Raw genomic sequence first — 25,154 nt, 5'->3', positions numbered from 1 at the left:
CAACTGCCGAGCTAGACTGGCTACTGGATCCATGGTGGTTGGAAAAAAAATTTTTTTATTTTTTTTTATTATTTTTTTTGTCGGTCGGTGAAAATGTCACGCTGTCTCAGCGTACAGGGGGGTCAGGGGCCTGAGCTGACCCTAGACGGGGGACCTGACTAATCCCTCAACCTGGAGGTACTGTTAATGGTACAGAGGTCCAGGCCGCCAGCATAACCCTAAACTCCTGAATATCCCTGAACCTAAGTAATCTAGTCCTGAGAAGGACCCCGATCACAACAATGGGGAACAGGATAGAAAATGCCCAAAACACAGTACTAGACAAACGAGACAGTACAAGGGGAAAACCAAAAGCCACCTTGCATACAAAAACTAACACCACAATTACAGAGGGAACAACAACAGGTTAGGAGATAAATGATAAAGGGAGGAAGGGAACAAACCACACCGCATACTCCTCGCTCCGAACTCCACCAAACAACGATCCACTCTGAAGGTCTGCAAGAAATGCTTTCACTGACAACTTCCCTATTGTTAGAACCTTGCTCTTAGGTTTTTTCCTTTGCTGGTCACATGACCTTGTTGGCCTATTTAGTCCTGCTCCGCCCTTCTGGCTTTGCTGGACTTCATTGTATAACTACTTTCTAGCTAGCCTGTGCTCTGTATCTAACTCTGTTAGTTTGCTTGGTCTACGGACCTCTATGTTCTATATATTTTGTTTGTTCGTCTGTCTGCTACTATTTCTGTTAGGAGGTGTCCCATTTTCCTCCCAGTCCTTAGTACTTGTAGGGATTCCTTCCCCACATCTATAGGTCTCCGTACAGACTAGCTTAGGACTTTAGCAGGTCTGATCGCAGGATCAGGTCCCCTGTTACATCGTAGGGATTAAGCTGAGTTCTATCGTAGGGACAGATCTCCTCTCTTTCCTTAGCTCTGGTAGCAGAACATAACAGTAAGTCCAGCCTGCAAATTCTCTAAGGAAAGATTTTTCTGTTCCATCATGGTGTCGGTTCAGGATTTGGCTCATCGCCTGCAGGGACTCTCTCTGGAGGTGGCCGAGCTCCATCAGCACGTGAGTAACTGTCCTGGAGCACATTTCTTGGAGCCTAAGGTATGTTTGCCGGATTTATTTTTTGGTGAACACCGAGAATTTTTTTAATTTAAAAATGCTTGCTTATTGTATTTTCGTTTGAGACCCAAGTCCTCTGGGGATGAATCCCAGCGCATAGGGTTCATAATGTCACTTTTGCGCAAAGAGCCTCAGGAGTGGGCCTTTTCTTTGCAACCTAGTGATACATGCTTCAGATCAGTGGATAGTTTTTTTTCTGCTTTGGGACTGTTGTATGATGATCCTGACCGTGTCTCATCAGCTGAGACTGAGTTGAGGCGTTTGAGACAGGGATCAGGTAATGTGGAAAAATATTGTACTCATTTCCGTCGTTGGTCTACTCAAACAGGGTGGAACGATTCTGCTCTGAAAAGTCTATTTCTTGCTGGGCTCAATGAAAGGGTTAAAGACCTGCTAATTGCTTATCCTACACCTGAAGATTTGCAACAGGCTATGCAATTAGCTATACGGGTGGATAGGAGACTGCGTGCAAGGGTTAATGAGAGCAAATCCTCTGCTATGTCAGTTTCTGGTTATGAGAATGTGTGTACTAACAGTGGTGAACCGATGGAGATTGGATCGGTGGCACCTCGCTCTCAAGAAAAAGACCGTAGATTTTCTGAAGGCTTGTGTTTCTATTGCGGAAAATCTGGTCATTTGATTAAAGGCTGTGAACTTCGTATGAAGAAAGAAAAAAAAATGGTCAGTCATGCCCGTATTGCCTGTTTAAATTCCAAGGGTGTATTTTTAGCTGCTTCCACGATTGCTCAGGAAAAATTAATGGAATTTCGGGTGTTTGTTGATTGTGGGTCTACTCTGAATGTAATTGATGGGGCATTCTTGGAAAGACTCAATTTAAAACCCGAACCTTTATCATCCCCCATTGCTGTGGTTTCTGTGGATGGTTCCCCTTTGAAGAATATTACTCTCAAGGTCTGTGAATTTCCTCTCACTATTAATGGTGTTCACCATGAGAAATTGGATTTGGTAGTTTTGAATAACTTGCCTTCTCCAGTAATATTGGGATTGCCCTGGTTAAAATTTCACAATCCTGTACTGGATTGGTCTACCAGTGAAATTAAATCCTGGAGCCATAAATGTTATGACAAGTGTTGTAACGGGCGTATTGCAGCTTTGGATAGGGGAGAATTGCCTGTTCCTATTCAGGATTTTTGGAGAGTTTTTTCTGAGAAGGAATCGCAGGTTTTGCCTCCCCATAGAGACTATGATTGTTCTATTGAATTTGTCCCTGGAGCGACTCTTCCTAAAAGTCGTTTATTTAACCTTACTATTCCTGAGAGGAAGGCTTTGGAGGAATACATACAGACAAGTTTCGCCGCCGGTCACATTAGGCCCTCTAAGTCTCCTGTGGCGGTTGGATTTTTTTTTGTAAAAAAAAAGGACGGCGGTTTACGTCCTTGTCTGCATTTTCGTGAGATTAACAAAATTACTGTACGCAATCCTTACCCACTGCCATTGATTCCTGATCTGTTTAACCAGTTAATGGGGGCCAAGTGGTTCTCTAAAATTGACCTTAAGGGGGCATACAATCTGTTGCGCATGAAGGAGGGTGACGAATGGAAGACTGCTTTTAACACTCCTGTGGGTCATTTTGAGAATCTGGTTATGCCCTATGGTCTTACTAATGCTCCTGCATTTTTTCAGAATCTTATTAATGACATCCTTAGACCTTTGATCGGCAAAAATATGGTTGTGTATTTGGATGACATTTTGATTTATTCACCGGATCTGGAGTCTCATTGGCGGAGCGTGCGTGAGGTATTACAGTTATTAATGGACAATTCGCTTTTTGCTAAGCTGGAGAAATGTGAGTTCGCTGTACAGAGAATTAGTTTTTTGGGCTACATTATCTCCAGCGAAGGTTTTGAGATGGACCCGGTTAAAGTTCAAGCTGTACAGGAATGGCCTAGGCCTATTGGTTTGAAATCGATACAGAGGTTTTTAGGTTTCGCCAATTATTACAGAAAATTCATAAAAAAATTTTCTAGTATTGTCAAACCTCTGACCGATCTCACCAGGAAAGGTGCTGATGCGGTTCAGTGGTCTTCTGAGGCCATTGAAGCTTTTGTGTATCTCAAGGAGAGGTTCACCTCTGCTCCCATCCTTATGCAGCCTGATGTGACTAAGCCGTTTTTGGTTGAGGTTGATGCTTCCTCTGTGGCGGTTGGCGCAGTATTGTCTCAGGATAACGGGGATGGATTACATCCCTGTGCCTTTTTTTCAAAAAAATTTTCGGAGACTGAACTGAATTACGATATTGGTAATCGGGAATTATTGGCTATTAAACTCGCATTTGAACACTGGCGCCACTTCTTGGAAGGTGCGGAATTTCCCGTTCAGGTTCTTACGGATCATAAAAATCTGATATATCTTGATGCTGCCAAGCGCCTGAATGCCCGTCAGGCTAGGTGGGCACTGTTTTTTTCGCGGTTTAATTTCTCCGTTACTTACATCCCTGGTACTAAGAATGTTAAGGCGGATGCCTTGTCTCGCAGTTTTTCTCCCATAGTCGGTGTTGAGAAAGAGGAGAACATTTTACAAGAAGGTGTTGTGATAGCTGCTTTGGACTCCGTTTTGGAAGATGAGATTCTTAAAGCACAGGAGAATGCCCCATCTAACACTCCTCATGGGAGGTTGTTTGTGCCTGGGACCTTTAGGAGAGATTTGTTTGTTGAGTATCACGAATCTCGGTTGGCAGGTCATCCCGGAATCTCTGAGACCAAGAGACTGGTGGGTCGCAGTTTTTGGTGGCCTGGATGGCAGAAGGAAGTCATTAAGTGGGTGCGTCAATGTACTATATGTGCTAGATCTAAGTCCTCACATACTCCTGCTGCGGGGTTGCTTTGTCCTTTGGAGGTTCCCAGTGCTCCTTGGACACATTTGGCTATGGACTTTATAACTGACCTTCCCCCCTCTGAGGGTTTTACTGTCATCTGGGTGGTCGTGGACCGTTTTAGCAAGATGTGTCACTTGGTTCCCTTCGTCAAACTGCCCTGCGCTAAAACTCTCGCTAAGGCCTTTGTCAAGGAAATTGTCAGACTTCATGGCGTTCCTACTGACATTGTTTCTGATAGGGGACCTCAGTTCGTGGCTCGTTTTTGGCGTGCCTTTTGTGACAGGTTGGGAGTTCATTTGTCGTTCTCGTCCGGATATCATCCTGAATCTAATGGCCAGACAGAAAGGAAAAACCAGGATGTTGAGCAGTTCTTGCGTTGTTTTGTGGCAGACAATCAAGAGGGGTGGTCTGAGTTTCTGCCACTTGCTGAATTTGCTCTGAACAATCATACATCTTCTTCTGCTGGTTGTTCGCCTTTTTTTTGTTGTTCTGGGAGACATCCGTCGTTTGGGTCGTTCTCCAAGTTAGGATCTGCCGTGCCTGAGGAGGAGAATTTTTCCGGTGATTTGGAGAGAGTTTGGACGGATGTGCGTGGTAATCTTCAGGAGGCCAACAGAAAATCTAAAGACTACTTTGATAGGAAACGACAGGAGGTTTTGTTCGCTGTTGGAGACATGGTTTGGTTGTCCTCTAGGAATCTGCGGTTGAGGATTCCTTCTAAGAAATTGGGTCCCAAGTTTGTAGGGCCCTTTAAGGTGCTTCAGGTTGTCAACCAATCTGCTGTTAGGTTGGAGGTTCCTACCTCCTGGAGAATTAATCCGGTATTTCATGTCTCTCTGTTGAAAAAAGCTGTTGTATCGGATTGTGACGCCTCTGCCTCTGTTCCTCCGGTGGTGGAGGACGGGGAATATGAAATTTCTCGCATCCTTAACTCTAGACGGTATAGAGGTAGTTTGCAGTATCTTGTGGCCTGGAAAGGTTTCGGACCCGAGGATAACTCTTGGGTGAGGTCGGATGATGTTTCCGTGTCCAGACTTATCAGAGCGTTTCACAGGAGATTTCCTGATAAGCCTGGTCCTAGGGGATCCAGAGGATCCTCTTAGAAGGGGGGTACTGTTAGAACCTTGCTCTTAGGTTTTTTCATTTGCTGGTCACATGACCTTGTTGGCCTATTTAGTCCTGCTCCGCCCTTCTGGCTTTGCTGGACTTCATTGTATAACTACTTTCTAGCTAGCCTGTGCTCTGTATCTAACTCTGTTAGTTTGCTTGGTCTACGGACCTCTATGTTCTATATATTTTGTTTGTTCGTCTGTCTGCTACTATTTCTGTTAGGAGGTGTCCCATTTTCCTCCCAGTCCTTAGTACTTGTAGGGATTCCTTCCCCACATCTACAGTCATATGAAAAAGTTTGGGCACCCCTATTAATCTTAAGCTTAATGTTTTATAAAAATTGGTGTTTTTGCAACAGCTATTTCAGTTTGATATATGTAATAACTGTTGGACACAGTAATGTTTCTGCCTTGAAATGAGGTTTATTGTGCTAACAGAAAATGTGCAATCTGCATTCAAACAAAATTTGACCGGTGCATAAGTATGGGCACCCTTATCATTTTCTTGTTTTAAATACTCCTGCCTACTTTTTACTGACTTACTAAAGCACTTTTTTTGGTTTTGTAACCTCATTGAGCTTTGAACTTTATAGCCAGGTGTATGCAATCATGACAAAAGCTACTTAAAGTGGCCACTTGCAAGTTGTTCTCCTGTTTGAATCTCCTCTGAAGAGTGGCATCATGGGCTCCTCAAAACAACTGTCAAATGATCTGAAAACAAAGATTATTCAACATAGTTGTTCAGGGGAAGGATACAAAAAGCTGTCTCAGAGATTTAACCTGTCAGTTTCCACTGTGAGGAACATAGTAAGGAAATGGAAGAACATAGGGACAGTTCTTGTTAAGGCCAGAAGTGTCAGGACAAGAAAAACATCAGAAAGGCAGAGAAGAAGAATGGTGAGATCAGTCAAGGACAATCCTCAGACCACCTCCAGAGAGCTGCAGCATCAACTTGCTGCAGATGGTGTCACTGTGCATCGGTCAACTATACAACGCACTTTGCACAAGGAGAAGCTGTATGGGAGAGTGATGCGAAAGAAGCCGTTTCTGCAAGTACGCACAAACAGAGTCGGCTGAGGTATGCAAAAGCACATTTGAAGAAGCCTATTTCTTTTTGGAAGAAGGTCCTGTGGACTGATGAAACCAAGATTGAGTTGTTTGGTCATACAAAAAGGCGTTATGCATGGTGGCAAAAAAACACAGCATTCCAAGAAAAACACTTGCTACCCACAGTAAAATTTGGTGGAGGTTCCATCATGCTTTGGGGCTGTGTGGTCAATGCCGGCACTGGGAATCTTGTTAAAGTTGAGGGACGCATGGATTCCACTCAGTATCAGCAGATTCTTGGCAATAGTGTTCAAGAATCAGTGATAAAGTTGAAGTTACGCAGTGGATGGATCTTTCAGCAAGACAATGATCCAAAACACCGCTCCAAATCTACTCAGGCATTCATGCAGAGGAACAATTACAATGTTCTGGAATGGCCATCCCAGTCCCCAGACCTGAATATCATTGAACATCTGTGGGATCATTTGAAGAGGGCTGTCCATGCTCGGCGACCATCAAACTTAACTGAACTGGAATTGTTTTGTAAAGAGGAATGGTCAAAAATACCTTCATCCAGGATCCAGGAACTCATTAAAAGCTACAGGAAGCAACTAGAGGCTGTTATTTTTGCAAAAGGAGGATCTACTAAATATTAATGTCACTTTTCTGGTGAGGTGCCCATACTTATGCACCTGTCAAATTTTGTTTGAATGCAGATTGCACATTTTCTGTTAGTACAATAAACCTCATTTCAAGGCAGAAACATTACTGTATCCAACAGTTATTACATATATCAAACTGAAATAGCTGTTGCAAAAACACCAATTTTTATAAAACATTAAGCTTAAGATTAATAGGGGTGCCCAAACTTTTTCATATGACTGTATAGGTCTCCGTACAGACTAGCTTAGGACTTTAGCAGGTCTGATCGCAGGATCAGGTCCCCTGTTACATCGTAGGGATTAAGCTGAGTTCTATCGTAGGGACAGATCTCCTCTCTTTCCTTAGCTCTGGTAGCAGAACATAACACCTATCAGACCAGCAGGTATTTGAAGGAATCCCAATACTGCAGCATTAACTGCAGCTGGGCGAGGCTGAGCCTCGTCAAGCACAGAGCGAGAGAATTAACTCCCTCACAACCAAAAAAACACAAAGCACCAAAAACTCAGCTGCGAGAAGTCAGGGTGTGTAGTCGCGACGATCTTCGTGGCAACACACCCATGACACCAGACGAGAGCGCCGCACCAGCAGAGCCACTGTTACAAGCTGAAGTGCCTCTTCTTCAGATGGTAGGCGTAGCTTCAGCAGATGGGAGGCATGGCCTTACCAGTCAGAAGGCGTGGCTTCAGCAGACGCGCCTGCATTCTGAATGCTGGGTATGTTCTGCCAGACGTCATATGGCAGGGCGGGCCCAGCATCATAAAGGACTTGCGGCTACGGCTGTTACATGCGGATTATAATGAGGGCATTTAGTTCTCGGATCATGGGCCCCCCTGGAACCTTGGGCCCTGGGTGGTAGTCCAGATTGCCCTCACTATAATCCGTCTATACCCTGACACCACCATGACAGGCGGCAATGTCTGCAACAACCTCCTTGTGACAGTAACCCTCCCTCTAATAAGGGCCCCTGGACCCTCAAGACCAGGCTTTTCCGGATGAAGATGATGAAAGTTCCTGACCAGATGTTCAGCATGAATATCTGAGGCTGGTTCCCACGTCCTCTCCTCAAGACCATAAACCCCCCAGTGAACCAAATATTGTAATGAACGGCGAATGTAACAAGAATTGTCAATCTTGGATACCTTAAACTCTGATAAACCATCGACTAGGTGGTATGGAAAGAGAGGTCCCAGAAGACACTTATAATTTAAAAGGGACCTGTGAAAAACATTATGAATTTTAAATGATGCAGGTAATCCGAGACGGAAATCAACAGGATTAATGACCACCGTAATCTTATACAGACCAACTTCAATGAAGGTAATTTAAAGGGGTTGTCCACTACTTTCACATTTATGCCCTATCCTACGGATAGGGGGTACTGCACATCCACCTCCCATTCAACTGAATAGGAGGCGGATGTGCAGTAAAAAGCGCCGGCCACTAGAACTTGACGGCCAAGCACCACAGGTAAGGACTTCCGACGGCTGCTGCCGCCGGCACCGATAACAGCTGATCGACGGGGATATGGATAGGGCATCAGTGTGAAAGTAGTGGGAGACTCCTTTAAGCTTAATGTTTTTGGTAGACAACCACACCAGATCACCCGCACATAAATCTGAATTAGGTATTCATTTACAATCTGCCGAATGCTTATATTTAGAACTCATGCTAATCAAATGTTGCTGAACCCCCAACCATGAAGATGATAATGATGAAACAACTTATCCTCCTCCGGCGAATACCCTTCCTGAAAAGTACAAAACTGAGGATGTCGACCATAGACACAGAAAAAGGGAGATACCACAGTAGATTCATAACGACAATTATTAATGGCAAATTCAGCTAGAGGAAGAAAAGAGGGCCACCTTTCCTGTTTTTCAGATTAACAAATCAAATACTGCTTCAGATTTTGATTCACACATTTTGTTTGCCCATTAGACTGAGAGTGGAACGCTGAAGAATGGGATAGCTAAATCCCTAACCGAGAATAAAATGCTCTCTAGAATTTAGCAATAAATCAAGTTCCTCTATCTTAGAAAATATTAGAGGGAACTCTGTGAAATTTAACAATCTCCCGGACAAAGACGTGGGCTAGTCTTGGCATTTGGTAAAGATGGTAAGGCGACAAAATGTGTCATTTTAGAAAACCATGATAAACAATCACAAATATTGCCATATTACCAGCAGAAGGGGAAAAATCAGTTATAAAATCCATTAAAATGTCAGTCCAATGTTGACTGGGAACACTCAAAGGGTGCAAACAACTGAGCGGATGAGAATAAGATGCTTTAGAGCATGCACAGATGATACAGGCAGAAACATAGGCTACCACATCCCTCCGAATAATAGGCCACCAAAAACGACACTAAATGAGTCCTTTTAGCCTCAGGATGACCAGCAAGTGCTGAATCATGATGTTCCCTCAAGACCTTAAGACAAAGATTCAGATGGACAAATGATTTGTCTACCGGAACCCCAGACGGCACACCACATTGAGCCTCTGCGATCTAAGACTCAAAATTGGTACTAAGCGAAGACACCGCCACTCCTTTTCGAAGAATAGGGACAGGTTCCTCACAGGGTTCCCGCCCAGAAAAACTCCTTGACAAAGCATTGGCCTTAATGTTTTTAGAACCAGGGCGAAAAGTAACAAAGAAATAAAACCTATTAAAAAACAGCGACCAATGAGCTTGTCTCGGTGTAAGGCGCTTTGCAGACTCAAGGTAGAGGTATGGTCCATAATCACTCTACCAGGATGGATAACTCCATCCAAGAAATGCCACCACTCCTCAAACGCTAATTTGATCGCGAGCAATTCCGTTACCTATATCATAATTACATTCAGCCGACCACAGTTTCTTAGAGAAAGGTGCATGGACATAGCTTACCAAGAGACGGACACAGCTCCTAAACCAACTTCAGATGCATCCACCTCCACCGTAAAAGGCTGAGACACATCCGGCTGTATCAATATGGGTGCCGACGAGAAGCATTTTTAAGAGAGTCAAAGCACGCAAAGCACCCTCAGACCATTTCAAGAAGTCTGTACCTTTTTTAGTCATGTCAGGAAGAGGTCTTGCTAAAGCAGAAACGTTTTTAATACATTTTCTGTAATAGTCTGCAAACCTGAAAAAATGTTTCAGTGCTTTAAGACTTCCTGGATGGTCCCATGTTAATATAGCCTGTAATTTGGTGGGATCCATCCGAAAACCTGCAGAAGAAATAATATAATCCAAAAAAGGAAGTTCTTGTACGGCGAATACACACTTCTATAGTTTAGCATATAACTTATTCTCTCCGAAAATTTGAAATACCTGGCTGACATGATCCATATGAGACTCATAATCCTGTGAGTATATAAGAATGTCATCCAAGTAAATGATTACAAACTTCCCTAAAAGATGAGAAAAAAACAACATTAACAAAATGTTGAAATACTACAGGTGAATTGGTAATGTAGCACCCTGAGGATTCGGCTGCTACAGGGGTATTGCACCTCAATCCAGAGGTGTGATATTCCAAGGATGGAGTGTGGAACTGAGCTCGGTAGGCTGCATGCACTACACACATCCCATTTCCGAGGAGCAGACCGACGGTACTCCCACTTAGAAATGTGCAGGTACGACCGAGTCTGTTCCTGGCTGGAGTGGGAGGGGGGTGGAACATCCCAAGTAGTGTAGGGGCAGATAGGGGGAGCAGCCTGGGTAAAGATAGGAGCTCATTGGGTGCTGGTCACCTGAGCTCACACATAGAGGGTGTATATAAGGTGGGCACCATCAGAGGTCAGTCAGTCAGTCAGTCTGTGAGTCCTTGCAGAGAAGTCAGAGGAGGAAGAGGAGCAGAGAAGCCCTAGAGAGAGAGAGAGAGAGGAGAAAGAAGGAAAGACCCAGAGAGGGGATAAAGAGAGGACTCTGAGAACCCAAATTCAAGCTACGGGTGAAGAGTCGGCATTAGGGTACCGGAACCCAAGCTGGTGGGGGCAAAAACACACCCCAGCCAGAGACCGGAGGCCGTGGGCAGCGTCTGCCACGGCCACCCACCACATCCACCACGAAGGCATACCACGTGGAGGGTCAGGGAACCCAAGGCCAAGGGTCACCCAACAGAAGGCCCGAGGGAGCTGGACCTGGGTGGATCAATAGTGGGGACGGCCAGAGAAAGGACAGAAGGAGAGCTCAGGGTCACGCTCCGGACTCGCTTGGGGGTTGGCTGGATCCAGGACCTGGTGGACGCAGCACGGCTCGGGAGGTCACTTGAAGCTGGAGTGACCGGAACATCAGCAGTGAGTAAATACCCTAAACTGCACAACCCGACTCTGTCTTCCTTTAACATCTATGCTGCACCACCACAACCCCCATCCTCTGCACCTGACCCCCTGAGGCTATACCCCACCCGTTGGGGGTTATACCACCAAAAGCTGCACCTACACCATCAGCCTCAGCGGACCCTGCTGCAGCGGCGGCCATAGTGACCGCAATACAACGGGTGGCGTAGTCGACAATAAAGAACTTTATAACATCTGTAGGACTGCCACATACAACTGAGTTTGACACCCTGGGCACGGACCGGGTCACAGCCACTCGGAAGACTACAACTCCCATCTGATCCGGCTCCGGATATTCCCCCTAAAGAATATGGCCCAGGGGGCGCGTCAGCTTTGGCGTAGTCGGCAGGATTACGTGCCCGCAACACCCGGGTACTGCGTGCCTGAAGAAAAGAACGAATTTACCTCAAAAAGAAGTCTCCTGCCGGTTCCGGAGGGTCCATGCCATCGGACTCCATCACAGGTCGATTCCCGCCGGTTGTCCGCCATTAACAGCTTTTTCCCGCCATCTGCAGAGTTTCCCGCCACTGGGAAGCGATTCCCGCCATTTCCAAAGGTTTCCCGCCTTGGAAGAGCGGACGCCATTATGGGCGTGCCAGAGGGTGGCGAGAGGCCGCCTCCCATCGTGGGCCAGGACCGAAAATGGCGCCAAAAGTGGAAACCACCCCCACCAACAGAGACTGTGATGCTAGAGGTGTCTGTCAGCGTGAAAGAACAGCCCCTGGAGCTGACAGTCACCAAGTGGCTCCGGGACCGCCCTCGAAGTGGGAGGAGACGAAAGGAGAGAACAAAGATGGGTGCCGCCTGGAGCAGTCTAGAGCGAGCGCACCCGGAGGCAAGAAGCCGGGAGAAGAATATCGGAGGAGCTTACCCGGAGATGGCGAGAAAGCAGAGCAGCACCGGCCCGTTGGCCAGGAGCCTGCTAGAAACAGAAGAGGGAGAGCAGAGCAGCACCGGCCCGCTGGCCAGGAGCCTGCTGGAAACAACTGTAGAAGAGCAGAGCAGCACCGACCCGTTGGTCAGGAGCCTGCTGGAAACAACGACCCCACTAGGCCTAGTGGAGGTCCTAGCACAGCTCCCCCGAGACCGGGAGTGTGCGCAGACCGCTCTGGAGGGCTTCGCAAGGAGGATGGCCCGGGTGCAGCGAGAGACGTTGGCGGAGTGGAGCCGAGAGATGGCCCAGCAGACCGAGACCCGTCAGCGGAGCACGCCACCCAAGACGAGGAGACCGACCGCCTCTGAGGATGGCGCGGGAGGACTGAAGGCCGGAGACGGCGCCGAGAAGGGAGCCGAACGAGTGGAGGCAGGTAAAGGGGACGTCTATACCCCAAACCGGGAAACCGCGAACCTGCCCCAGCTCCCCGTCGCAGAGCCCGAAGTCTATCCTGCCGTGCCCGTCGCTGCAACGTCACCGCCGCAGACTAGGCCTCAAACGGGAGCCGCGACCCCTGTGACGTCACACGCCTCGACCCCGGGCGTGACCAAGCAGGAAGTACCACCAGCCTGGTCGCAAGGCCTAGTACCCCCGGGCGCCGCAATACCAACAGCGCCCCCTACCTCCGCGGAGCCCCCGGCCTGGTCGCAGGGCCAAGTAGCCCAGGGCGCCGCCGTCCTTACGGTGCCCTTCACCTTCCAGATACCCCAGGCCTGGCCGCAAGGCCCGGGCAACCCGGGCGCTAACACCACCGCGCCCATAAGACCTAAAGTGCCGCATCTGGGAGAGGACCTGTACGCCCAGCATACGTGCCCGGATGGGCAGCCATTTATTTGGCCACCGGAGTTCCACCATCCCCGACTCCGGAGAGAGAGACCCCTGGATGAACCCCTGATCCCGGCTCCAAAGCCCGTAAAGAGGATCTCGCCCCCGCTAGCAGAAGCGCAGTTCGAGTGGGACCCCACTGGAGAAGATCTCATGGGGTTCACTCAAGAGACTCGGGCAGCTGCAGCGGAGCGTGCTGAGTGCTGCCGCCAACAGCTCGAGGACTTTGAGAGGGAGCGGAGAGAGAGGCGGGTCCGGGAACAGCAAGCTCAAGTAAGGAGCGCGGAGCAGAAGAGCCGGGCCAGGAGAGACCCCCGTGCAGCGCATAGTCCCCGCACCACCGGGACTGTGATAAAGTTTAATATGCAGCATGGGTGGGGCTTCATCCGAGACCACCGCACCCTAGGCGACGTCTTCGTGACCAGGAGAGACGTTGAGTCCCACCTACCGGAGGGACACAGAGGTCGTGACCTTTACATCGGGGACGAGGTCACTTTCACCCGGCACAAGTGTGCCAAAGGACCCTACGCCCTCCATGTGCATCGTCTGACGGAGGAAGAGCTGCGGTGTGAGGAGGAAGAACAAGAGGACCCGGACGGGTCTGAAACTAGAGCCAAAGGTAACAATAAAGAAAGAGCAGGAGGACGCCGTCGTTAAGTACAGCGAAGCAGGAGCTGTATATAGTTGCCCGTCGGGGCACCATAAACTGAAACTGAAACTGTTGCTGTTGCTAAAAATAGTCCCCGTTGGGACCAGCAAGTGTGAACTGTTACCCGTTTAACCCCTAAATCCCACTGACCGAGGACTGAGAGCGGTCATTCCTCCCCAATACCTGGCCGAGGACTGAGAGCGGCCATATCCCTGTAAATAGTTGCGCGTCCTAAAGCGCCCCCTACCGGTTTTATAGGAAAACCAGTTTTCCAGAGAGACTGTCGCACTTTACCCGGTCACACGTTGCACAGTGACCGGAGGAGGAGCCTGAGGCGACGAGAATGATTATATGAAAAGTTTTATATGATGTTTTATTATGTTTATGTTTATGAAAAAAAAAATGTATGTTTGTGGATGTTATGTCTTACAGCCCGAGGACGTGCTGTGATTTACCAGGGGGGAATGTAGCACCCTGAGGATTCGGCTGCTACAGGGGTATTGCACCTCAATCCAGAGGTGTGATATTCCACTCCCGGGTAAGGATGGAGTGTGGAACTGAGCTCGGTAGGCTGCATGCACTACACACATCCCATTTCCGAGGAGCAGACCGACGGTACTCCCACTTAGAAATGTGCAGGTACGACCGAGTCTGTTCCTGGCTGGAGTGGGAGGGGGGTGGAACATCCCAAGTAGTGTAGGGGCAGATAGGGGGAGCAGCCTGGGTAAAGATAGGAGCTCATTGGGTGCTGGTCACCTGAGCTCACACATAGAGGGTGTATATAAGGTGGGCACCATCAGAGGTCAGTCAGTCAGTCAGTCTGTGAGTCCTTGCAGAGAAGTCAGAGGAGGAAGAGGAGCAGAGAAGCCCTAGAGAGAGAGAGAGAGGAGAAAGAAGGAAAGACCCAGAGAGGGGATAAAGAGAGGACTCTGAGAACCCAAATTCAAGCTACGGGTGAAGAGTCGGCATTAGGGTACCGGAACCCAAGCTGGTGGGGGCAAAAACACACCCCAGCCAGAGACCGGAGGCCGTGGGCAGCGTCTGCCACGGCCACCCACCACATCCACCACGAAGGCATACCACGTGGAGGGTCAGGGAACCCAAGGCCAAGGGTCACCCAACAGAAGGCCCGAGGGAGCTGGACCTGGGTGGATCAATAGTGGGGACGGCCAGAGAAAGGACAGAAGGAGAGCTCAGGGTCACGCTCCGGACTCGCTTGGGGGTTGGCTGGATCCAGGACCTGGTGGACGCAGCACGGCTCGGGAGGTCACTTGAAGCTGGAGTGACCGGAACATCAGCAGTGAGTAAATACCCTAAACTGCACAACCCGACTCTGTCTTCCTTTAACATCTATGCTGCACCACCACAACCCCCATCCTCTGCACCTGACCCCCTGAGGCTATACCCCACCCGTTGGGGGTTATACCACCAAAAGCTGCACCTACACCATCAGCCTCAGTGGACCCTGCTGCAGCGGCGGCCATAGTGACCGCAATACAACGGGTGGCGTAGTCGACAATAAAGAACTTTATAACATCTGTAGGACTGCCACATACAACTGAGTTTGACACCCTGGGCACGGACCGGGTCACAGCCACTCGGAAGACTACAACTCCCATCTGATCCGGCTCCGGATATTCCCCCTAAAGAATATGGCCCAGGGGGCGCGTCAGTAACACCAAAAGGCATAAAAAGGTTTTCAAAGTGTCCCTCCAGTGTTTTAAACGCCATTTTACACTCTTCCCCTTGTTTGACCCAGATCAGATTATAGGCCCTACTAAGGTCAAGTTTAGAGATCTATTTAGCACCGGCAATATGATTAAAAAGGTCTGGGATGAGTGGAAGATGATAAGGATTCCATACCGTTATTTGGTTGAGCTCCCGGAAGTCCAGTCATGTTTGCCTCAGAACCACTGTCTAGAAAAGCAGAAATTTAAATTTCTTTGTCCCCAATCTTGACCCTGGCTGAGAAAAGGCCATCTGCCGTCAAAAAAAATGGTGACTCAAACGTAAAGGAAAAAGCTGATGCTTGCGGATCCCCACTCAAAAGTGAGATAAGTATACTAACCCACTGACCCTCTCTACCACAGGAGCGGGGACGTAACCAAAAATATAATTTACATGCCTCTCTGAAGGTCACAAACCAACTGTACTCTCCTGAACACCTTTCAGGAAGAGGCAGTTTGGATTCTGATGATCCAGAGACCAGGACGTGTGTTGCGGGCTTCCTTATTTTGGCGAAAATATGGACAAATGCCTCATGTAATGTATTTATTTTATACATTATTTTTTATCTGTTTATTGCACATTTTTCCATTTTTATGCAGTATGCAGCCAGGCCCTTTAGTTTTGGCTGGGTCAATTGGGGATTCTGTCTTGTGGGGTGCACTTATATAGTGCTGGGCAGCCGCCTTATCTAATAGTATGGGCGTCATCAATAGTCTGTGAGCCAGACACTGTGCATCACACATATCTGTGTGACTTACGTTCTATGCAAGCTACATCTGTGTGCATGTTTAATACTACACAGCCACCCCCTCCATGAATTGGAAGGTGTGTGACTGGCTGTTTGCATCAGTATTTTGCACCTGTGCTGCCCCCGCCTTTATCATGGAGACTGCTGCATCCTGCTGGTGCATTGGTAATCTGACCTAGTGTTGGTAAGGCTGTATCTTTTTCCGTGATGCTCCAGAGACCAGGACAGATTGATTGTCATGCTAGGAATGGGGAGAACCCAGCATATAACAACAAGAAGAGGGAAGGAGAGAGTGGAGACCCCTAAACAAAACTATTGACAAACCCTAACTCCCCTTTTGACTCTAAATAGGTTCTGCACCTATTGCCGAGCATGATACCTAGCCCAAGCAGACCCTAAGGCTAGGCCCTAGGAAGGGACTGGGAGGGGTGAGCACTAAGTCAACCCCACTAAAAACGAAAGAACACACAGGGAAAACAAACAGGGGAATACGCTTAGCTCCAAGATGACACCGGAGAAAGCTCAGCAAATATCCACGAAGAAACTTCAAGATAATTCTAGTTGACTACTAGAATCCCAGGCCTGAATAGGTAAAACATGCTGTCACCAGCAAACTCTCTGAGGATCTGAGTGTATTTAAGGACATAGAAAGGAAGTGCTGAATAACAGCAGAAAGGTGAGGATAACTCAGGGTCATGAAGGGAAAGGTATAATCCCCAAGCAAGGTGAGAATCACAGCTGTGTCCTAAAAAGAAAGGTATAATAAAAGGATCAGGGAGATTTTTGTAAGGCCAAACGCCGCGACTTTCTACAGCCAGACACCGTATGACTGTCTGTCAACCCTGACACACCCATGACATTGATCCAGTTTGAATTACTGAGCTTGCTGTTGAACTGCCCCTTTTAATTCAGCCACCTGGAGAGATAAAGCCTGTATTTGATTTGGAAGTGCAGCAACCGGATCCATGCTGGAGTGAAAAGAAGTTGCGCCAGCTATAATGTCACAATGTCACTGTGGGGTTGCAAGGACTGTGGGCTCTGGTTTATTCCCTAACGCTAAAGGGGCCCTAGGCTATCTCTGTCCCCAAGATTACCCCTGATGGTGGGGATGCCTGGGTCTCGTACCTTGCTATCATCCTGCACCAAACTAATCTCGTCTTCTCTAGAACCATCCAAGGAAGCTTATTCTATTCAGGCACCAGTCCCAACTTTAAGTGGTGTGTACAGCTTTAGGAGCCCTAAACTGCAGAGCAATATGCCGTATATCATATATAAAGGTGGTACTCACATTAGAGTTCCAAATAGTACATCCAAGAAATGTAAAGAAAAGCAGCACTCACCAGGTATGCGATTCAACCAGTCCTTTATTTCCAATTCATTAGAGCAGAATCTAACTGAGCAGAGAGCAGGGAGCATGCAGGGGAAGGAAAGAGAACGACGGCCGCCGTTTTGCACAGCTGCACTTCAACGGGTTCATCTCATCTCCTCCCCCAACCAGGGAAGAAGGGGGCAGAAGTGAAAGGGTAAACACAGACAAGACAGCCAGGGAAAAACAGAAGCTCACACAGGAATAAACACTAGGGAACAAGAGAAAGTAGCCAATGAGGGAAAGGAAGTACATGAAACACCAAAGGGGAAGGAGAAGGTTTTCATCAATAACCACCCACAACTATCACAAGATCAACCACCAGAAATGCTTGAATATCTATTTTTCACCTTTCCAGGCCAGGCTTAGACCAGCTATAGCTGGCACTACCTGTATAGTCCTGCACACATATATAGGGGGTGAGAAGACATGACTGGTTCTCCCACAGCATGTGACCAAGGAGTATTAATAACATAGTCCAGCAGAGATTTAACTCTTGGTAACCTGTCTAGGAGCTTCAAGTCTTTGTGTCTGCACCCTAGTGCTGTGTAGATTACAGCCATTAGTGAAATTACAAGGAAGAGTGCCAGAACTTAGAGATCCTGACGCCATCATGACAGTCGGCAATGTCTGGAAAAACCTCCTTGTGACACCAACTTCTCTGACAGAGAAGGCTAGGAAAACCCCTAAGTCCATGGCAAACTGGGTCAGACCATAAGTCCTTGGCAAATTAGGCTTTTTCATGCTCGTTGCTCGAGATTTACGAGCATGCTCGGACGAGCACCTATTATCTTCAGCGTGCTCGGGCTTTAAGTTTTTGTCGCTCCGTGTGCATGATTTGCGACTGTTTGACAGCTTTAATACATGTGAGGAATGCCTGTTTTTCCACTACTAATCAGTTTATAATCACGTGATTTCATAGTCCTAATGGAAAACAGAAGAATTAACTGGGTAGAAGAGCAAAATGAGCAATTGTAAGTACACAGTGCCTTATAATATGATGATTGCAATATATTAAGAGGATAAAAATTTTGATGGAAGCACTTCTTTAATGAATCTACATCTGATGCTAATGTTTAGATAGGCTGTAGAATCAACCTGCTTGTCTATTGTATTATATACTGTTCTGCTGCCATCAGGGTCTATGCCCTCACACAACTGGGCATCTCCTGCCTGTCCATTGTGTTCTTCATCTATACTATGCTGCTACTGTTGCCAAGACTGCTATTGCTGGCCCTACACAGCCTGATATCTCCTTGGCTGTCTCTATTGTACATATGCTGCCGCTGTTACTGCTGATATACAGTACAACCAAACATTTCCTGCCTGACTGATCCTGGCTCTATACTGCCGGATATATTCTTGCCCATCTCATCATATTATATACTGATCAGTTGATACCACTGCCGATAGACAGCCACACATCTCCTGTCTGTCCATTGTGTTCTGCTAAAAAAGGTATAATTTTTGTATGGTTTCTTAAAAAGCCATTACTTCTTCATTTTCTAAACAGCAAATCTTTTCCTGATCCCAGAAAAGAAATAATTTTTGGATAACTTGTTAAAAAACTACTGCTTCTTAATTTTCCTAGCAACAAATCCATAGCTTCCAGCCGTCCTGTATTTGGCGGGACTGTCCCAATTTGAGGGCTAAGTCCCGTGTCCCATCATGGCACAGCTGTTCTCTTGGCAAGTTCCGGGGCCCTGAGGAAGCAGAGGGCCTACTCGCCGTCGGGGACCCCGGCACGCTATGGGCCCTGTGAGTCGGAAGAGTCCGGTGCCATTGCCCGCGAGCGGGCCCTTCCGCTTCCTCAGGCCCCATGGCACTTGCCATAGTAACTTGGTAGCGTCTAGACCAGAGTTGATTTTTTGAGGGAATGACGTCACTGGATGGGGCGGGGAATCCTCAGTCCAGGTCAGATCTGATACCAGAGCGCAGCGTTGTGCTGCGGCTGCCGGTGATGAGGCTGAGTACACACGACCCTGAGTGGACTGAGGTACAGAATACTGGAGTTGTGTGCAGATGGAAATTATGGCTTTTAATTTTGTTTACATATAGAACTAAGTGTAAGTGTCTAAGATTGTATTTTGGGGGCATACGTAAAAAGTACATCATGTGACTACTTGGGGTTGCATGTCGTTCTGAAGCTGCATGCATGGGACTGCTTGTTGTGGGCTTGCACAGGAAAGGGGGTTATGTTGGGGACTTTCACAGGAAAGGGGGGCATGTTTGGGGACTTTCACAGGGAAGTGGGGCATTTTTGGGGGCTTGCACATGGAAGGGGGGCATGTTGCTTGTTGCGGGGCTTTCAAGATCAACTCCAATCTAGACAGCTCAGCAGTGAACCGTCTAGAGTGGAATGGCTAAAGTGAGGACCACAGAAAATCAACTCCGATCTAGACGCAACCATAGTACAGTAACTTACCTCTCCCCAGCATCTCCAGACTCTGTGACATGTCAGGGAAGAGGACGCACTGACGTCACTACTGTACACTGCTCCCTCTGCTCTGACAGTGCAGAGTGCGGGAAGACGCTGAGGAGTTCTGACCTGCCACCAGCGAGGAGAGGTGAGTATTTGATTTTTTTAATTTTTTTTTTATATACATGGGGCCCATACTGTATGTGGCTATATATGGGGCCCATACTGTATGTTGCTATATATGGTGCCCATACTGTATTTGGCTAAATATGGGGCCCATACTGTATGTGGCTATATATGGGGCCCATACTGTATGTTGCTATATATGGCACCCATACTGTATTTGGCTAAATATGGGGCCCATACTATGTGTGGCTATATATAGGACCCATACTGTATGGAGCTATATATGGGGCCCATACTGTATGTGGCTATATATGGGGCCCATACTGAATGGAGCAATATATGGGGCCCATACTGAATGGAGCTATATATGGGGCCCATACTGAATGGAGCAATATATGGGGCCCATACTGTATGGAGCAATATATGGAGCCTGTACTAAATGGAGCAATATATGGGGCCAAAACTGAATAGATCATTATATGGGGCCCGTACTGTATGGAGCATTATATGGGGCCCATTATTATGTATGGAGCATTATATGGGGTCCACTATTCTGTATGGCGCATTATATGGGACCCACTATTCTGTATGGAGCATTATATGGGGCCCATTATTCGGTATGGAGCATTATATGGGGTTCATTTTTCTGTATGGAGCAATATATGGGGCCCATTCTGCATTGAGCATTATATGGGGCCCATTATTCTGTATGGTGCATTATATGGGTTCCATTATTATCTATCGAGCAATATATGGGGTCCAATATTCTGTATGGCGCATTATATGGGGTCCATTATTCTGTATGGAGCATTACATGGGGCTCATTATTCTGTATGCAGCATTATATGGGGTCCAATATTCTGTAAGGAGTAATATATGGGGCTCATTATTCTGTATGCAGCATTATATGGGGCTCTTTATTCTGTATGGAGCATTATATGGGGCCCATTATTCTGTATGGAGTATTATAAGGGGCTCATGGAGGACTAGGTGGTGCCCATAATACTGTATGGAGGACTATACTGCCCGTTCTGCACTGTACGCTGAGAGGATTCGTCGGTTTCTGAGCTATTGTAGAATTTACAATAGATATCACTCATGTAATGTAAGAAGTGAAATCTTTGGCATTGTACTATAACCTATATTTCTCTGCCGTATCTATGCATCATGAATCGTGGTATGTGTTAAAGGGGCCCACTGAGACTCTTTAGCCCGGTGCCCGTTTAAACCTGGAACCAACCCTGGTAGAAAGAAATGGTAAATGGGTGTGGATTGCGTTGCGGCCAGTGGCATGGGCAAATTTTGCCGCGGCGTGCTATTCGCGCCGCATGATGTGTCGCTCTTTCTCTTCTTCCAAAGTTGGGAGGTATGCAAACATTTTGCTATTCCCTAAAATGGGAATATTTTTGCAACACCGCTTGTCAAAATCTTTTAAGTATAAACACCAGCGCGACAATAATCTGCTCGCAAAAAGGGCTAAATTTTGGACCATTTTTACATTTACAAAGAGGTTGCTGGATACACTATCTACCTTTCTTTTACCCATGGCCTGAATAGAGATCATAAGTCATTGTGCTTTAAAAATACATTTGTCTGATCGTTGAAGGAAGTAATAAGTGGAATAGGAGAGGACAAGGGAAAATCACTTTACTAAGATGTGATTGTGAAGAGACCTGGAAGTGTTACTGTATATATGCCTTTTCAGCGCAGTTGTGGGCTTTACAATACTTGCAATTCACATCTAATTTTTTTTTTAATATTATGTCAAAGCTAGCAAATCCAAATTTCAAAAGATTCGCGGTTTTGAAATAAGCTTGTTATAATTGGAAGTTATGGGCGCCTTCAATGTAGGCAATGGGAGCATTCTTGGCAAACTATTTTCAAATGTACAGGAAAAAATGTGTGTGAGAACAGCCTTAGATTTTTGAATCTTCACTTAAAGTGTACCTTAAAAGAAGCATGGCTTTATGGCTACTTACAGTGCACTTTGAATAAAAAAATAAATTCTGTGCCACTATTAATAAATAGGAGCCAATGTGTTCTTTCTGTCTCATATAAATCACAGAATTAAAAGGATAATATACTAAACAAAATAAAAACCAAAATAATAAATGGAGACACAGAATTGTAGTGTCACAATATGAATAATTGACTTACCGTATATTTTAAATGCATAGTAAGCTTTAAGGTCACGTGGAGCCATTTCACTGAGCACGGAAAACATGTCCAAAAAATCATCCAAAGTCATATTTCCATCCCCATCCTCAGAGAACACTTCAGCTATTCTTTGTCGGAAGGGATTATCCTGAAATACATTTAATTAGTTGTCTTAGCAAATTCAGTAATACTAAGCTACAGTTAGGTCCATATATATTTGTACAGAGACAACATTTTTCTAATTTTGGTTCTAGACATTACCACAATGAATTTTAAACAAAACAATTCAGATGCAGTTGAAGTTCAGACTTTCAGCTTTCATTTGAAGGTATCTACATTAAAATTGGATGAAGGGTTTAGGAGTTTCCGCTCCTTAACATGTGCCACCCTGTTTTTAAAGGGACCAAAAGTAATTGGACAATTGACTCCAAGGCTATTTCATGGACAGGTGTGGACAATCCCTTCGTTATGTCATTCTCAATTAAGCAGATAAAAGGCCGGGAGTTGATTTGAGGTGTGGTTCTTGCATTTGGAAGGTTTTGGTGTGAAGTAAACATGCGGTCAAAGGAGCTCTCCATGCAGGTGAAACAAGCCATCCTTAAGCTGCAAAAACAGAAAAAACCCATCCGAGAAACTGCTACAATATTAGGAGTGGCAAAATCTACAGTTTGGTACGTCCTGAGAAAGAAAGAAAGCACTGGTGAACTCATCAATGTTATGATCTGCAACATGTACTAAGGAAAGATAGGGGAAAGCTGTCCCTAGAGTAAGACTAAGCTGAATCCCTACAATGTAGCAGGCTGCCTGTTCCTAGTGAACAGACCCGCCTTCGTCCTCGGCTAGTCTGAATGAAGACTTATAGAGTTAAGGGAGGGGTCCCTAAAAGAACTAAGGACTGGTACAAAAATGGGACACCTCCTCAACAGAAGTTGTTGTAGAACACAAAAGACAAACTGACAAAAAAGTACTAGAGGTCCAGAGGACCAAGAACTGACAGAGATAGGCACCGAAGCACCAGGCTAGCAAAACAGTCAAACAACACTGAAGTCCAGCAAAGCCAGAAGGGTGGAGCTGGAATATATAGGCAGATGGTCACGTGACCGCAAAACACAAGATAGAAAAAACTAACAGGAGGGTTCTAACAGTACGCCCTCTTTTATGAGGATCCTCCGGATCCTCCAGGCCCAGGCCTATCCGGAAACCTCCTGTGGAAAGCTTTAACAAGCCTAGGAGCAGAGACATCATCCGTCCTTACCCAGGAGCTGTCTTCGGGACCGAAACCCTTCCAGGAGACAAGATACTGTAATCTCCCTCTATGCCATCTAGAATTCAAGATACGCGAAATCTCAAATTCGCCGTCTTCCACCACAGGAGGAACTGTGACAGTGGCGTCCCTATCAGATACGTCAGCCTTTTTCAACAAGGAAACATGAAACACAGGATTAATCTTCCAGGAAGTAGGGACATCCAACCTAACAGCAGACGGGTTAACAACCTGAAGCACTTTAAATGGACCCACAAACTTAGGACCCACTTTTTTAGAGGGAATCCTCAACCGTAGGTTCTTCGAGGACAACCAAACCATGTCACCCACAGTAAACAAAACCTCTTTACGTTTCCTGTCAAAATACTTCTTGGACTTCTTGTTAGCCTCTTGAAGGTTGCAACGTACATTAGTCCAAACTCTCTCCAAATCACCGGAAAAATTCTCCTCCTCCGGCACCGCCGACCCTAATTTGGAGAATGAACCAAAAGACGGATGTCTCCCAGTACAAAAAAAAGAAGAACACCCAGCAGAGGAGGATGTATGATTGTTAAGAGCAAATTCTGCGAGAGGCAGAAACTCAGACCACACCTCTTGATTGTCTGCCACAAAACAACGCAAAAACTGTTCAACATCCTGGTTCTTTCTTTCAGTCTGTCCATTAGACTGAGGATGATAACCAGACGAAAATGACAAATGGACTCCCAACCTGTTAGAAAAAGCACGCCAAAAGCGAGCCACAAACTGAGGTCCTCTATCAGAAACAATATCTGTGGGAACGCCATGGAGTTTGACAATCTCCTTAACAAACGCCTTAGCGAGTATCTTGGCGCAGGGCAACTTAATGAATGGAACCAAGTGACACATCTTACTAAAACGGTCCACGACCACCCAGATGACAGTAAAACCCTCGGACACAGGAAGATCAGTAATAAAATCCATTGTGAGATGTGTCCAAGGAGCACTAGGAACTTCCAGAGGGCAAAGCAACCCCGCAGCAGGAGTATGTGAAGCCTTTGACCTAGCACACACAGTACACTGACGCACCCACCTGATGACTTCCTTCTGCCATCCAGGCCACCAAAAACTGCGACTGATAAGTCTCTTAGTTTCCGAAATTCCTGGATGACCTGCCAACCGAGACTCATGACACTCCACAAACAAATCTCTCCTAAAGGCTCTAGGCACAATCAACCTCCCATGGGGAGTGTTAGATGGAGCATCATCTTGAGCTTTCAGAATCCCATTCTCCAAAACGGAGTCCAAAGCCGCCACCACAACTCCTTTCTGTAAAATGCTCTCCTCCTCCTCGGTACCGACCGTAGGAGAGAAGCTGCGAGATAAAGCATCGGCTTTAACATTCTTGGTACCAGGGATATAGGTAACAGAAAAATGAAACCAAGAAAAAAAAAGTGCCCACCTAGCTTGACGGGCATTCAAGCGCTTGGCAGCATCCAGATAGATCAGATTCTTATGATCTGTGAAAACCTGAATAGGAAATCTAGCGCCTTCCAAAAAATGACGCCAATGTTCAAACGCAAGTTTAATAGCCAGCAACTCCCGATTTCCAACATCATAATTGAGTTCGGTTTCCAAAAATTTCCTCGAAAAGAAGGCACAAGGATGTACTCCACCCTTGTTCTCCTGAGACAAAACTGCTCCGACCCCCACCGATGAATCATCGACCTCGACCAAAAACGGCTTGGTCTCATCAGGCTGCATAAGGATAAGGGTAGAACTGAACCTCTCTTTGAGATACTCAAACGCTTCAATGGCCTCAGCAGTCCACTGCTGGGCCGTATTCGCACCTTTCCTGATGAGATCGGTTAG

The 25,154-nt window shown here is 46.6% G+C and overlaps 1 protein-coding gene across 1 annotated transcript in view; it reads right to left on the bottom strand.

Annotated features, from left to right (window-relative positions):
* The window catches only part of CIB3 (calcium and integrin binding family member 3), a 243,549-nt gene that overhangs the window by 64,033 nt on the left and 154,362 nt on the right, over positions 1 to 25,154 (bottom strand). The window contains exon 4 of the mRNA XM_073685820.1: positions 22,061 to 22,208. Within this exon, the coding sequence (XP_073541921.1) occupies positions 22,061 to 22,208 (148 nt within the window). The remainder of the gene's footprint in view (positions 1 to 22,060; positions 22,209 to 25,154) is intronic.

Source organism: Phyllobates terribilis, unplaced genomic scaffold (genome assembly GCF_046119375.1).
Source record: "Phyllobates terribilis strain yellow unplaced genomic scaffold, ASM4611937v1 Scaffold_1__5_contigs__length_1240528914, whole genome shotgun sequence".
Classification (NCBI taxonomy): domain Eukaryota; kingdom Metazoa; phylum Chordata; class Amphibia; order Anura; family Dendrobatidae; genus Phyllobates; species Phyllobates terribilis.
This window is presented reverse-complemented; position numbering and strand designations above follow the sequence as displayed.